The following is a 16,840-nucleotide window of genomic DNA, read 5'->3' as shown; positions in this document are numbered from 1 at the left end:
TTTATATCAGAAAAGAACAGAATAGTTCAGGCTTGATGGGGCTTCAAACACAGACTGAGATGGAATCTAACTAGAAAAGTCTAGCAGTCTTACCTCCTGAGTGAATCCTCCTCTGAAATTTCCTCAGGCATTTCCTGGTTTAAGGCGTCCTGTGATACATTCTCAGGTCTATTTGAAGCAGATTGGCTGTAAACTCTTTCCCAGTGCCCCGTCTCTTGATTAAAGACCCCTCTCACAGTCCTTTCCTCTTGAGGATTAGAAGATCTTCTCAGGGGCAGCCTGCTAGAGGGAGAAGTTCGGCTTTCCATTCTCTCAGAAGGTGGTAGTTGGCTACTGCTGGATGGCACCCCCTCAAATGTGCTTTGGGACTGCCCTGGTGCATAGCTGGGTGTGCTTCTTTCCCAGCGAAGTGTGTCATTGTTAAAAGTCAGCAGGTTGTGACAGGCGCGACAGCGGTTCAGATGCCCCCGTGACAAATTGGAATTGTTTTCACTGCTATGTGGGGTCTGTTGATGAGAAGGACCAGGCCTATCAGGCTCAATGTTGTTATTAAGCATTTCCTGGGCCTGATGTGACTGACTAGGTTCACCACTTATCCCCTGATCTAGTTCTTGAAGCCTATCATATTCCAAGAAGAACCGCCTCAAGTCACATTGAAGCTCATTGCGAAGGCTGGCTGGATTGCTTGGGCCAGTATTACTGGTGCTTTCTGCTTCAGCTTCAGGAGCTGGGAAACCCCTCCCTTCTGTAGCTGAAGTATATACAGAGGATTGGGAACTTCCTTCCTGCTGCCTCAGTACCGACAACAAACTCACTGAAGAGGCACTGGTTCTAGGAGGAGGCATACCTTCCAACTCAGAGCGAGGGCCCATATTCAACACTGTTCGAGTCCACTCTGAACCCTCTAACCCTGAGGCCATCTGTCTTGGGTGGATCCTGGACGGATGGCCTGACAAAGACCCAGTAAGGGATCTACGAGTGGGGCCCAGGCTAAAGTTGCGCAGGGTGTTGCCAGCAGTACTGCTCTGAACAGTGCTGAAAGCAGATGGTCGATTAAGGAGTCCCTGCTCCTGCTGTGCTGAAGATGCCTGCTCCTGGGGTTGGTAAGGTTCCATTTGCACAGAAGAAAAGGAAGTGCCAGTGGACCCAGAGGATGTGGAAGGGGCGTTGTCCTGGGATGGGAAGAGAGAAGATGGAAGTCTTGCACTAGAACATCGCCTGCAAAGGCACAAAACCCCCAGGTGCTGGCAACATTTTACTGAGGGGTAATTGACAGGCTCACTGAGGCCATTATAGGCAGATACTCTAGAGGTTTCACTAGCTGGAGGTGGTGGTGGTGGTGGAGGAGGAGGTGGAGGTGGTGGGGGAGGAGGAGGAGGAGGAGGGGAGGGTGTAGCAGAGTCTTGCATGGCGTTTTGCTCTCCCACCTGGATACCAGAAGAGCGTGACGACAGCATATGCAGGAAATTATGAAGGAGTGGTGTGCGTCTCACTGGTTGAGATTGGAGAATGGAACGCTGACGATAATGTGGTATTTCTGTACTATCCACAGGTATTTCCACCTCTTCATCATTCTGCAGAACAAAGTGCATACAATCAACTTAAAGAAAAAAAGGACCTCAAATAACAGTAAGACAGATAACGAACGGACACTTTTCTTGAATTGGATAAAATTACTAAGAATCTTTCTTTAAAATGGTCAGCTTAGATCCAGAAGATTTTATTTAACAATGCTGTAAATTCCCACGTAGGTATAGTACAGTTCTTTCAAAGTGGGCAGTGCTGCTAATACAGCTCAAAAAATGATCAGCATAAAAAAGGCTTTGGAGCCACCAACATAAAATACAGCAGGGGAAATATTACTATCAGCTCAGCAATACATCATACACTAGTTATGTATAAGCTTGTCTTCTTTTGTGTCCTCCCTCTCTGTATGAAAGACTAGAATGGATTATCCAGTAGTCACCCATTCAAATGCTTCCAGACTACTACCTATAGATTTAACAATTCTACATCATGTTATTCCAGACTAGTCTGTTTAAAACTAACAAACATATACAGCTAACTTAATAACAGAATTATACTACAAAGCATCTTCATCCTATATCCAAAACCTCAAACTTCTTACAGACAGAACATCTAACAATCTTCCAAGTGATTCACAGAGCAATTATTACCTGCTGGTTGGAAGGGTTAACAATTGCTGTGAGTAAGTAATGCCCAAGGGGATCAAATCGCACTAGTCTGAAATAGAAAGGAAGATTTAATTTTAACTCAAGCTGTTCAAACCAATAATACCTTCAAGTCCTAACAAACTTGCCACATTTCTAGTTCTCGAAAGAAAATAAGTGCCTGATTTTAGAACTTCAAAATGATTTTAAATAATCCACACTCCCAAGCATAAGATCAAGTAATTGTCTGAGATTGCATCCAACTCTTTAAACAGCAACACTTCTGCACAATGATCCATTCAGTTATCGTTCCAGTTTGAGAGAGAGAGAGAGAGAGAGAGAGAGATACCGATACACACACACACCCTACTATATTTCAGAGAATATATAATGCTTCCAATTTATAACTAGAATAAAGAATGTCAAGTTATACATATTATAAAGGAGTTGTTTAAACTGAATTATTATTTCAGTAAGTAATGTTAGTTAATTTAATTCAAAGTGATATCTTTATACCTTTTGTGCCTTGGATAATTGTAGGATTAATGTTACTGGGATCATCTATTATTTCCTGCTCTTCCAAAAGAGCAACCACTTCATTCACCGATTTGTCTACAAACACTAATTCCCAGATAAACACAATCTTTGCAGGGCTGTTTCAGGCAGTCTTAGTTTTCAGGTTCACCAAGACTTATCTGGTAATTTGATCCTATCAGCCAGCCAGGACATAGTTGGGCTTTTGATGCCTCTGGCTAATAAAAAAGCTGGACTAATACTAATCACTAAAGCAACTGCCTTTTTATGGTTTAATATTGTATTGCTTTCAATAAATATTCATGCCCACATGCATATTCTAAGTGCCTCAGTTTCTGCTGTCACTCTACATTAAAAGTTCAACATATCTCATGTTATTGCTCAACTACTTTGTTGTACTACTTGTGAAAGGCTATAGTTGTTGAAGAAGTGTAACAGGATAGGTGAGTTGGAACTCATTAAAAATGACATACATCTCTGATCTAGATAAGCAATACTGTTTCAGAGTCTCACTGGTATGAGATAAAGAAATATAACAATAGGCGGTTCCAGCTATCAACTTGAATAGGACTACTGCTAATCTTCAAACTGAAATAACTAACCTCCACTTTTGAATACATTCTTCCTTTGGAAAACTCAGAATAACTTATATACAGTTCCCAGGTAAGTTTCCAAACTACAAGCCGTCATCATGTGCTAAGATCAATTTAACACTGAAGCGCAATGGACAGCAGTCTCCCAAAGTTCATCCAATTTGTCAATTACTCATTCTCGTTTTTGATCTATAAACATACTCCAAGTGATTTCATCCTGAGGATTTCTTCTAACAACAGTTACCCCTCTATTTTCTCTTTAACTAGATACACTCACAGGATTACTCACCGGACCCGCTCCATTTCACTGGCTGTTTTCACAACTGCAAAAGGCTCCCGGCGACTCCAGTCCCAGAAGTGAATCTCATTGGCTGTAGCAATTAGCAGAAGTTGGGCCGTTGGATGAAAAGCCAAGGATGCAATGGCATTGTTGCTATCTGTAAACCAGCTCTCACTTCCACCCTGAGAGCAAGTCAGTTGAGAGTCACCAATGGTTTTGAAACAAAGTCAAAAAGAAACTCCCCTGTCCAAAACATGTTTCTATTCTCACCTTTAGCTAGATTTAGATTTGAATAATAAGGATCAGCACATGCCCTTTCATTTTTCATCACATAGACCCCACCCTGCACAGTGAAACTCTAGGATTCTTTACCTCATTTACCACAAGCACACTGCAATATATTGTCTGTAGAAGTTACCTAGGAATTATCACACATTCCAGAGAAATGAGAAAAAGGTCATTTGAGTTGGCACAAACATTTCAGCTATTCTACACTAGGGAAAGATAATCATGAAAAATGCCCATTCATGCCACAGAGTTTTATTAGAAGCCTTTTTTTAATATATAAAACCAATCCAAAACCCATCATATAGTTCTTTAAATATCTAGAGTGGAAAGTCAGTAAAGTTACCTAAAGCAGCAACTTCCCTGTGACCAAATTATCCATTCGTAAAAAGAGAAATAAATGTGCACTAGAAAGAACTTACATGCAAATCCCAGATTCTAACTTCTCCATCGAGGCACCCTGAAGCGATAAGACCTGGGATAGTGGGATGAAAAGTTACACACCATGGTGTGCGTCGATGTCCAACTAGTGAGTGAACACACTTGCCCGTTTTCACCTCTGTGATGTAAATATTGTGATTCACATGAGTTGATGCCATGAGGGTCCTGGAGAATTTTTCAAAGACAGTAGTTATTAACTTTTAGCATTTTTAAGGTAATTATTATGCAATATTTGTTTTTATGAACAGCTAAATATCACGCATCAAGTATTAATGATTAATATATATTTTGTTCTAGTAATGTAAATATTTAATAGAGTGGATTATTATCAACATTCTTCCATCATATTCTATGAAGCAAAACAAAGCAGATTGTGATCTGTAAACTTAAAAGAATGAGAATCAAAACTTCATTGAATATAAAGCTTGCACGTTCTACACAAAGACTGATAGATTCCTATAAAGTCCTCTCCACCACACATAATGATAGGAATGCCATTAGCTTTAATGGAGACTCCTGCCATCATGTTCAGAACCACTTTCTAACTCCTATTATACTGATTAAAAAAGTGGTTCATGCTAGATAGAATTATCTTCCCTTTGAAAACTCAGATTTTCAGTCTAAATTCAGTCCTTGATTCAGTTCTGAACCTGAGCACCCATATTTTGGTTATCACCAGTATACAACTATAACAACTGCACCCTTTCCAGGAACCATCAAATTTGGTCATGTTATGTGAATTCATTATATACTGAAACATGTGCTAAATGGGACTCCCTTTGAAAAATTCTAAAAACATCAACTGGTCCTGAATATTGCAACCAGTGTATTAACTGGAGCCAAATACAGGTAACAACTGTCTCTACTACCTCCTAGTTGGTTCCACGATAATTTAAAGTACTGGTTGTGTCCTATTATTGAGAAAGCTTTCCCAATGTTGCTCCCAGATTTTGAAACACTGAAATAGGCTACTTAATATCCTTCTACCGGTAAGCTATTTTTTTTTAACTCAGGCAAGCATTTAGTGAATAACCATTTTGGATACTGAATTGGGTAGGTACTACTTGTTTTATCAATATAATGTTAATGGTGTTTCAGTATTTTAGTATTTCATTCTTCACCTTAATCACCTTAAATGCTATTTTTTGGGTGGAAAGGCACAGTGCATTTCAAATATTCAAAGTCTGGAAAATACTGATAACTTTGCCAAATTCATCTTTTCTGAAAGAGAACATATTCAGAACATAATGGAAAATAAATAAATGTTACCTGTCTGGACTGAATGCTAGCAGAAAAGTGGAGCGTGGACTGTCCGGTAACTCAACTTTCTGAAAGTTAAAAAGTACAGAATATTTTCTAAGTACTTGTTATATATCATTTTTGCTTTTATGAAATCAACATTGGGAAAATCAGACATGTTCTTAAAACTTCCATATGTTATATCATTTCATAAAGGCTTCATTCTTACTTTAAAACCAGCACATATACAATACTATTAATCCAAATCCATTAACTCAGCAAGTACGCTACATTCAACTATCCACAAGCAAAACACCCATACACAACAGCTCACTGAAAAATTACATATTTTGTATACTTAAGGATGTGTCAGTCCAAGATGTCTCCATGTAAAGCAGGAAAATATCCTTGTTCAAAACCCTTAAGAATTCCTGCCAATCATGATAGACAATATTGTATTAGATGGATCAATATGTGCTAAATGGCCTGTCGTACCTTGCCTTCCCATTTCATCCAACGGGTTTTGTCTTCAACCAACTCCTGCAAAAGACGCTGTGCTCCCAAAGCTTGTGTTCCCCGTTCTCGGCCCCAAAGGATTCGTACAGCATTCTTTTCTGGTACAACCTTCATGATTTTAGTGCAGAAAATGAGTCACTGACAGACACTCGATCACAAGTACCAAGGATCTACAGAAGGGCCATCAACAGCTTGCAAGTCTATCTTCATGGAAATCTAGATAAGAGATATTTCAAAACAGAGCCTAAGACAAAAGTTTCCTAAGGTCAGTACAAATACATGTATAATTCATTTAACTGTTAGCACTGCCCACCATTGTAGGATTTCTTTATCATTATCAGAATCTGAAAGGACAATTTAAATGTACTGCCTATTAAGACAAATGCATTTCAAATTGCAGAATGATGAGTCCAAGGTGCTCATTTCCTTTCCAAGCCACCACGCAGAAAGAGACTGTAAATAACAATGTACAGAAGAATCTGATTTTTTTTTTCAAGTAAGTATTTTTGTACTTGCAAGACATTTGGATGATTGTTAGAACATATTGCTAGACTGGAAATATATAAAGAATCAAATCCCTGAATTTTACTGAATATTTGTTCATAATAAGTTTATAATATGGGCACTCTAATCAAGTTTTAATTTGATCAAAGGTAAGGATCAATTTGCATTGTTCTCTTTTTGAAATATTTTGTGTACAAAATATTTTGAGGATAAAAATTGTTTATTGAGTAAGGTAATTCTGAGGATAAACTATGTAGCCAAACACATAGAAAAATGCAGTTCCGTATTGTAGTAACACTTCCTATTTCTACAAAAGATGAATTATTCATTTCCAGAATTTTCCTATAGGCTTTGCCTACAGAAATAACTGATGTAGCAGATGCTACATAGCAAGTAGAAGTAAAATATAATCTTTAATTAGTTTATGGAAGCTTACAGGAAAAAATAATCATATCAATTTCTATAAACAACCAAGATGAAACTGGAGAGTCCTCATTACAATCTTAACTTTGTTGAGAACTTCCAAACTGCTGACCTAGACAACAGCTGTTTATGGAGGATAATATTTTTAATCAGCCACAAGAGGAGAAATTTTCCTTGCTAAACAAAGTTAATGTTCTGCAGAAATTACACTGCTCTCTGATAAAATAAAATCATTTTTACACAAATCTAATCTGTACTCAAAAATATCTGTAATTTCTCAAAAAAAAATTCTAGCACTTTTAACTCTGAGCACATACAGAATAGTTCTAGTAACTCTACAAAGCTTATTTAGTCAATTCAATTTTATTTAATGTTTATTATTTAATTGCTGTAAGCCACCTAAGTGCTTATACAAACAGAAAGGTGTGACTATATATCTCAAAAGATATAGATGCTAGTTTAGTTTCTATGTCAGTAAACAACTTCATCAACTTAGAGGCACTTGAAATAAATATTTGGCACTTGTCTTGGAGAAATTCATAGCCAAATAGGGAGTCCAGTAAGTTCTCTCCCCTCTTATCAACCGAATATAAACATGGTTAAATCTTTACTTTGATTGAAAATCTCAAGGTGAGGCCAGATATTCCTACTGTTGAAACATCCTCTCAACATTCTGGCCAGAATATAATCTTTTCATCATAGATCAGTCTCACAGAAAACCTATTATGTCCTTTATGGCATTAGGAATTGATAAAATCTCTTCCTCCTTCTAGTAAAGGAGGAACTAATGCATTTCTGAATGATAATCAGAATGATAATCTAAGGAAGACATGAAGACAAATTTAAGCTTTTTTTTTTTTTTTTTTACTATACTTCATAATATTAAATGTAGCAAATGACAAACCAGAGTCATAAAAAGGCATTTTTGTAAACAAGTTTCTCATTAATAACTTCTTTTGGAACAAACTAAAGAAAGCAATAAACAGATTAAACTTTCCCAACCAGAAAGAACATTCCAATACACAAATATTATGAAAACTACATATTATACAAAATGCCTAACTATAGAACATACTTCAAAGATTAAAATACTGAAAGACATAAAACATTTGGTCTAAAAGGCTATCATCTCTGAAAAACAGTCCTCTCTGATAAGCAATAACATTTAAGTGCTGACAATTCCACAAATACATCGAGAATCTCATGTCTGATGTCTCACTTTTAAACAGTGCTCTATGAGGATGCTTTGATTTTATAGAGAAATCAGTGTTTTTAGCACATTTCTCGAGTTTCTTAAAACTTGACAAAAAGAAGAGACCAACATTCAATATTATCTATCTTTATTCAGAAGTATGCCCCACTGAAATCAGGTGTAATTTCAAAAGGGCTGCTAACATAAGGAAAACATACTTTTTCAAACTGTTGTCTTCCAATTTTCATATTCTAGAATGCACAGCAAGGTTTTTTGCTTTATTAGAATTCATTCATTATTCATTTGCCTATTCCTCTGTCTTGCAATAGATCTGATATAGCTATGCACTGGTCAATAGCCTGTATAAATAAGATACTTCCCCAAATTAAACCTCTCAATTCCACCTTTTAGCAATAATTTATGTCAGTTTTAATCCTAAAATATTAAACTTCTGATCCTTGCTGACTACTGCGTGGTGCCACTGTTTACAGCAATTAATATAATCTAAGGGATATCATTTTTTTTACCCTTTCAATGAAGATAGTTAAATAAATACTCCATTCATTCATTCAATCAAACAATCAGTTTATATGGCCACCCATCTCAAATACATGACTCTGAGCAGCTAACAATAGTTAAAACAAAATAAAAACATTATAACAAAATTATAGGCATACTTCTTTAAAATGGGATTAAGCATCTGGCCACATCTTAATGAAATCTTAAAATGAAATATAACTAACCTAAACTACTTGGGAAGATAAGCTAAAAGTTGTCTAAATGATCTCAACATTAAAAAAAAAATCAGTTAATTACAAAGTGAAATTCAGTGAAGATAAATATAAGCTGTGTATACATATCTTTTCCAAAAAAAGGTACAAAAACAGGAATGACTGTCTTATGTGTAATTTACTTCCTTGAAGATTTGCAGAAAAACATAAAGAACAGGTGATGGTTGGATATTACTTTTATGATAATGCAAACACCTCAGTTTTTTGTAGAGAGACTGAGCTGAGGGAGTTCCCTATAATCTATACCTTGCTGTTCTTCCTTTGTGGGTGCAAAGCATATTTAATGGCTTCTGCTGCCACAAAAATGAAAGGATTACATTTGAATGTCAGTCATGTTAAAGGAGTGCATGAAGTAATTGACTTAAAATAAGATACAGTTCAATAAAACTTTGTAATATTTTGTTTCTGAGCAGGGTGTTGATTTTAGGATAGGAAAAAAGAATGGAGGAAAAAGAAGTGAGCTTTCAGTGTTTTATTTCATTTGTTTTTCCTTCTTCATATACTCTGTTCCTGCTGCCCACTTACTTCAACTACCATACTCTTATTTTTTAAATCATCCTGAATAATCTCATATTCTCTTAAAATTTTGAAAAGGCCCCCAAATCAGTGTCAGTTTTGTAAATTGACAGATAGATTTCATGGTACAGAATTAACACAGAAATAAAGTACACCAAATCAAACTTGCAAAATATTAACACCTCTTCCAGTGGCATGGCAGGGAAGAATATCCTAATATTGGTACCAAATATCAGACTGGATACAGTTCTACGAAAGAGGTTCTGTTCCACATTTGGTGAACAGAATACACATGGCTCCCAAGTCACTTCACATTTGCATATTCAGACTTGAGAGAAGGATACCCGGAATGAGTGTTCAAAAATATACTTGCAAGCACTTTAATGGTCTACCTAAAATATTAAAACTATCCTTTTTATCACTACCACACAGTTCCCCAAGCTATATTTCATTACATAATATCCAAGAGAAAGCAAGGCTGGACAGAACCCCGGGCTTATTTATACAATCTTTCAAAGCACATAACATTTATTTTTGAATGATTTTATAGATAATGAGAAGTGCCTTGCAGCAGAAGAGTCAAAGCCTTCTTGTTTAAAGATTAGTGTTAGCATACCCATATGCTTTAAAGGATGCTTTATTAGATTTACTTGTGTTATTAAAAGCACAGATGTTACAAGAAAAGAACACAGTTCTTTATTGGTAACACACTTTTTTGTAGTAATTGGGGTGCAGTGCTTGGATCCTTACAACTTACACATATTATTACATCATGAAATGATGGTTTGGAAAAAAGAACGTATTTCAGAACTGCTCAAAAAAGCCCGTTTTTTGAGAATTTTTATATGTACACATTATGGCAAGAATATAGATTTTAAAGAAAAGCATTTTTGTTTCCTTTTATATAAAAGAATCTGCATACATGTAATTGCCATATGATACTGGGGGGATTGGTCTGGGCTAGACTGCATTTATTGTCTCACAATGAGTAACACCCTTCTTAAAGGACAAACACCTGATCTACCCTGCAATTGTGATCAGAGATGTATGTCTCACTGGGCTCAATGGGGCTTTCTCTTAAACAAACATGCACAGGGTTACAGACTTGCTCTCCACTGAAAACTTCATGGTAAAAGAGAGAACGGAGCTCCGCATGTGAGAATGTTTCTAGCAGGGCAGCGGACCAAATTCTCCCCTTGGGGACCAGAGCAGGACAGTCCCATCTCTGCCTTCAAAGAGGAAAAGGGAAGCAGGAAAAGGAAAAGAACAGAAGGAAGCAGAAAATATTACGTGCGCGTATTTACGTGTGCTAAAACAAACCAAAGCCCATTTGGGGGGGAAAGACAAAGTATGCCAGAAGATGCCGCAAAAGCAAGCAAGCTCTGTCTCTAAGCAGAGGCCTCTTGCTCGGAGGGAAACTGACCGCCCCGAAAATATCATCGGGTGGGCCTGGGAGTCTCGTAACCCAATTCTCAGCCAGGCAGATTAATGACACCGAGATTACTGAAAGTCAGCTCGAGCAAAAAAGTGGGGATGCGCTAACCGGGCAGGCTCCTCGACTGAAAGACGGGTGCTCAAAGTGGGCGGACTGGAGGACTATAATCCGAGCTAGGCCTACTGCCTCGTAGCCCAGGCGACTCGACCTTCAGCACCCACTGGCCCTCTCCATTCTCGCCGCCATCCCCTCGGAATCGCCACTGTGGCCTTTCCCCGCCGGTCTGAGAGACCCGGCAGCCCCAGGAGGGGAAGCAGGCCCAGAACCTCTAGGCCCGGAGCCTACCTGGGGCAGGAGCGACCAAGGCCCGGCGGCGCACTCAAACCCTCCGAAACGGCCGGACGGTTGCGGGAACGGCTACCGAACTGGCCGTGATCTGATCTGGGGGGGGAACAACCCAAATCCGGCGACGATCTCCCCCGCCTCCTCCTTCCAATGCAGCTTCTCTCGTCGCTGCCTCTCCGTGTTACTATCAAGGCCAGTATGCCTAGCCGAGCACCTCGCAGTCGAGTCTGGAGCCGTCGCGAACGAACGCCGAGCCAATCGAGCGACGGAGGCAAAACTAGAACAGAGCTGACGAACGGAATTCAGAGAGCAGGATTGGTGGGCCTCGAGTTTCGAGAGGGAGGAAAGAGGAGGGAAGGCGGGATTTGCGAGAAGTAGATCTCCCGTGTCATTTCAATTCTGGATGTCATTTGCACCTCGCGACACATCTGGGAGAAAGCCTGAGGATAACAACCACAGATGCTTCCCGTCGCATTTCCTTCTTGCTTGCTTGCTTCCTTTCTTTTCCTTTCTTTCTTTTCCTCTCTTTCTCTCTCTTTTTGCCTATGTTTCAAAACACACTTCCATAAAGTATGATGAAAAAGAAAATTCACTCATGTAATTTTAAAATATTTTAATTTATTATGGTATGAGGTTATCCACCTGTCCTTAAAAGATTTGGGGGGGAGGGTAGCTAATTCACAAATCAAACTAAAGATGTATTTTTACTTCTAAACAATATAATTATTTCTTAAACAATATTCAGCATATTTTATTTCCCAAACATACTGAAAATTAGTAGACAAAATTACTGTGTGCTTCTCTGCATCTCAAATTTTTTAGGCATTTTATTTTGCTATCTTTTCTCTAAAACAAAGACATGTACAACTTTATTTTCAGCAATGTCTCTGGGCCCTATAAGGTTCCTAAGAAAATAAAAGTAATGGGCATAAGTAGTCTAGTGCTTTGAGTGGGATTGTGCCCACGTGCCCTCCAAAAGGTTAGTGGTAGGCCAGATTGAGTGGCAAGTATGGTTAGTATTGTGCTAGTACTACATTAACGACATATAGTATTCTTCAAGAAGCTAGAATGCTAGAATAGGTGACAAGTAGCATCCTGTATAAAGTATGAATAGTTGCTTTATAACTTATTATGTCCTGTGTAGCAGCCATGTTGTGAATGGCAAGAGTTTCCCACCCTCCTTAAAAAAGTCACTTTGTGAAATCTCTTACAGCATGTTCTCAAAATGTTGTAAATCTACCAACCTAAAAGAGATCGAGGACCTCTGCTCTAGAAAATATGTGTGACTAATGACTAGTCAATAGGATTGGCCATATCACCTAATTCAGCTGAAATGAAGTGTGCAAGTAACAGAAGGGGTGCTGAAATCATTAAAACTGGATGCTATTTTTTTCACCTGTGTTTTTTTTTAAAAAAAGTGGTTAAGGCACCAGGCTAGAAACCAGGAAACTCTGAGTTCTAGTCCTGCTTTAGGCATGAAAGCCGGCTGGGTGACTTCAGGCCGGTCACTCTCTCTCAGCCCAACTCACCTCACAGAGTTGTTGTTGTTGTGGGGAAGATAGGAGGAGGAAGGAGTATTAGGTACATTAGGTATAACAATAATAAAGGCGGGATTTAAAAATCTAAAAATAATGCAGTGACTAAACAGTAGTTTTTATATATATGAAAATAAATATGAAAATTATCTAAAATACTCACCAACCATTCCTCCATTGTGGGTAATGCCGAATCTTTCCATCTTTGTGCAAACAATAATCTTGCTGCAGTTACCATGTACAAAATCGAAGTTCCATGACTTTTTTCCAACTGTTTGTCCATCAGTCCCAAAAGAAAAATATCTGGTCTCAATTGTATATTAATCTTTAAAATCCTCTGAATCAGTGTGTGTATTTGAATCCAAAATTTTCTAGCTTTCTTACATGTCCACCAAACACAATAAAATGTCCCTTCTTGTTGTTCGCATTTCCAACATAAATTTGAAGTGCCTTTATACATTCCAGAGAATTTCTCTGTTGACATATACCAACAGAACATCATTTTATAAAAATTCTCTTTAAGATTATAACATAGTGTACATTTCAATTCTTTCAACCACATATTTTCCCATTATTCCATCTGTATATTATAACCAAAATTTTTAGCCCGCTTTATCATACATTCTCTCACTTGTTCTTTTTCTGTTTCAAATTTCAATAAAAATTTATACATTTTAGCAATTACATGTTCATCATTTGTACACAATTCTATTTCAAACTCAGTCTTACAATGTTCAAAACCATAAACTCTTTTGTCTACTTTAAATCTTTCTAATAACTGTAAATAAGAAAACCATTAGCAACTATATCCCTCTGCCACCAGTTCTTCTCTTGCTTTTATTTTACATTCCCCTTGACAAAATTCGATAAGTTAGCCATTTGTGTTTGCTATTATTTCTCGTCTATAAAATGCTTCTTGCACTGAGAGCCACAAAGGTGTTTTCAGGCACAACCTGGGTCTGCACCTATTCCATATTCTCAATATGGCGCATCTAACATAATGATTTTTAAAATTCGCATTAACCTTAACTTTGTCGTACCACAAATATCCATGGCACCCAAATCTCAGATCGTGTCTTTCTGACTCCAAGAACTTTCTATTTCTCAGCAACACCCACTCTTTCATCCAAATCAAACAGCAAGCTGCAAAATACAATTTCAAATCAAGTAGATCTAATCCTCCTCTTTCCTATGCATCTTGTAATAACACCTTATATTTAACTCATGTTTTTTCCCCTGCCACACAGATTTAGATGTATCATTCTGCCACGGTTTAAATGGTGCCACTGCTTAAATGGTGCATAATAAAACAAGTATTGTCTGAAACAAAAACACCATTCTAGGCAAGACATTCATTTTTATCACAGAAATTCTCCCTAACAATGACAATTGTAGTTTCTCCCATCTTAACATGTCTTTTTTAACTTCATTCCATGTTTTAACATAGTTATTCTGAAATAATATACAGTTCATATTTGTCATAGTGATATTCAGATATTTTACCTTCTTAATCTTAAAATGCATTTTATTCATCAATTCTGTTTGATCTTCTATTTTCATATTTTTGTTAACATCTTCGTCTTCTGCTTATTCATCTTGAAACTTGCTAATGCACCAAATTCTTTCAATTTGCCCATTAATGTTTCAATTCCCTTTAAAGAATCTTCCAAAACCAACACCAAATCATCTACAAAAGCCCTTAACTTATAAGTTTCTTTTTTAATCTTTACCCCCACAATCCTCTCATCTTGTCTTAGATTTCTAATCGGTATTTCATGAACCAAAATATACAAGAGAAGAGACAGTGGGCATCTTTCTTTTTTGTATCTCACAGGGTCTTGTTAGATCTCCATTAACAATTATTTGTGCTTTCTGTGAAGTGTAAATCAATCTTACCCATTTTATAATGTTCTCTCCAAAATTTGTATCTTCCAAAACTTTGAACAAGAAAGCCCAATTCAGATAGTCAAAGACCTTCTCTGCATCTTAGAAAATCAATGCGGCTTGCTTTTCATTATGTTGCTCCAAATATTCCAAGAAGTCCAACACATTTCTAACATTGTCCTTTAACTGTCTTTTAGGTAAAAACCCACACTGATCCTCATGAATAAATTCTTGCAAAATTATTTTCAGTTTATCAGCCAGAATCATTGTGAACAACTGGTGGTCATGATTCAATAATAGTTTATAGTTTCTTGTTAAAGTCACGTCTTGGTATTAATGCTGTATTGGCCTCTTTCCAACTCTCTGTCATTTTTCCTCCCTGTAAGACAGAGTTCATTGTGTTTTGTAAAGGTTGTAAAAGTTCATCCTCAAAACATTTATAAGAACCTGATAATCAATCTGGTCCAGGCACCTTTCCTGGTTTAATCTTTTTTGTAGCTTCAGAAACTTCCCTTATTGTTACAGGTCCCTTCATAATCTGTCTCTGTTCCTCTGTAATCCTTGGTAAAGTTTTCCATAATGGCATTAGAAGGAAAAACTTTGGCATAAATGTCCAGGACAATGACTGGGCCTACTCCTCACCCCCAATTTTGAAATCAGTGAAGTGATACACATTATCATCCTAGGACTCAAAACCAAAGATTACCTAAACTCACTAAATAAGAGCAGCAAATAAAACCCAAATATTTTATTACATCTCTTTTTGCTATCCCTCATTGATTCTGCCAATAAGATAAATCTGATCATAAGCTTTATTCTCAAATATGGAATCTTTTGATCCCATGTCTTCATGACAGAACAGGCAAGGAATAATAATTTAATTTCCAACTTCTTCATATTTAAAGCAGAAATGGTGAATAATGAAGTAGGATGGATAATCCTGGATCATCTTGGATAATCTTTGTCAAAATGGATAATCTTTGTCAAAAATTCTGGTATCTTACATTTAAATCAGCCAACAAAGAGCAAAAAGAACTATACTGAATGAAGGTCATGCTTTCAGGATCATGGAGGCTTATGGGAGCAGTATTCCTATTTTACAAGTAGGAGGAACAAAGAAAGTAAGAAATAAAGACTTTCAGATACTTATGAAAAAATATTTAGAAGTCAGATAAATATAAATATCTGAAGTCATATATTCAGTTTGCTTTTTACATTTTACTGTTTGCAAATAGGTACGTGCAGAATGTGCTACAGTTGTAATAGCACATGCATATTATTATATAATATGGATATTATTATTATGCATATGTCTATTTTATTGTGCTGATACAGGTCAGAAATCTGCTGTTGGAAACAACTCCTTGGTATCTAAGGCATATGATCAGCAAACAAAGTATTTATGTAGTCAAATAGATTTATGTCATCTTCACAGATTAAAATGTAGCTAACTGTAGGCTTTTCTTACACATCCAAACAGATATAACAACACATGTGAAAAAATAGCAATGGAATCTAATACATAAAATTAAGTAATCTGAGATTGTAATATGCTTGTGATTCATTGCTTAGACTAGGTTCCCTTTGTTTTTGTTTTTGCTTTATTTATGGTTTTCCATTATTTTAACCAGTCACTACTACTGACAAATCTGTCATGATCTTTTCAGGGGCTGCTATATCATAACTGAAACACAAGTATAATTAAGGTTGTTGTTGTTCAGTCATTAAATCATGTCTGACTCTTCGTGACCCCATGAATCATATCACGCCAGGCCTTCCTGTCCTTCACCGCCTCCTGGAGTTTGCTCAGTTTCATGTTCATTGCTTCAGTGATGCTATCTAACCATCTCATCCTCTGCCATCCCCTTCTCCTTTTGCCTTCAATCTTTCCCAGCATCAGGGTCTTTTCCAAAGAGTCCTCTCTTCGCATTAGGTGGCCAAAATATCTGAGCTTGAGCTTCAGTATCAATTCTTCCAATGAACAGTCAGGGTTGATTTCCTTTAGGATTCACTGGTTTGACCTTCTAACAGTCCAGGGGACTCCTAAGAGTCTTTTCCAGCACCACAATTCAAAGGCATCAATTATTTGGTGCTCAGCCTTCCTTCTGGTCCAGCTCTCACAGCCATACATTACTACTGGAAAAACCATAGCTTTG

At 37.2% G+C, this 16,840-nt stretch overlaps 1 protein-coding gene across 3 annotated transcripts in view; it reads right to left on the bottom strand.

Moving 5' to 3' along the window:
• Positions 1 to 11,482, bottom strand: part of AMBRA1 (autophagy and beclin 1 regulator 1) — a 166,197-nt gene extending 154,715 nt beyond the window's left edge. The window contains exons 1-8 of one of the 3 annotated variants that reach the window (XM_088145713.1): positions 11,266 to 11,481; positions 6,039 to 6,275; positions 5,574 to 5,632; positions 4,286 to 4,469; positions 3,588 to 3,760; positions 2,178 to 2,244; positions 1,428 to 1,574; positions 94 to 1,172 (exon numbers count right to left, since the gene is read on the bottom strand). In XM_088145713.1, the coding sequence (XP_088001839.1) occupies positions 94 to 1,172; positions 1,428 to 1,574; positions 2,178 to 2,244; positions 3,588 to 3,760; positions 4,286 to 4,469; positions 5,574 to 5,632; positions 6,039 to 6,173 (1,844 nt within the window). In that variant the 5' untranslated portion in view covers positions 6,174 to 6,275; positions 11,266 to 11,481. Of the gene's footprint in view, positions 1 to 93; positions 1,575 to 2,177; positions 2,245 to 3,587; positions 3,761 to 4,285; positions 4,470 to 5,573; positions 5,633 to 6,038; positions 6,276 to 11,265 lie in introns of all 3 variants that reach the window. The other 2 variants (XM_088145714.1, XM_007421760.3) reach the window with 2 other exon arrangements.
• Between the last annotated feature and the right edge of the window lie 5,358 nt (positions 11,483 to 16,840).

The sequence above is a fragment of the Python bivittatus genome, unplaced genomic scaffold (assembly GCF_059951505.1).
Source record: "Python bivittatus isolate LINGU-HERP-01145 unplaced genomic scaffold, Pbiv_v1 ctg000480_np1212, whole genome shotgun sequence".
In the NCBI taxonomy this organism is placed as follows: Eukaryota; Metazoa; Chordata; class Lepidosauria; order Squamata; family Pythonidae; genus Python; species Python bivittatus.
This window is presented reverse-complemented; position numbering and strand designations above follow the sequence as displayed.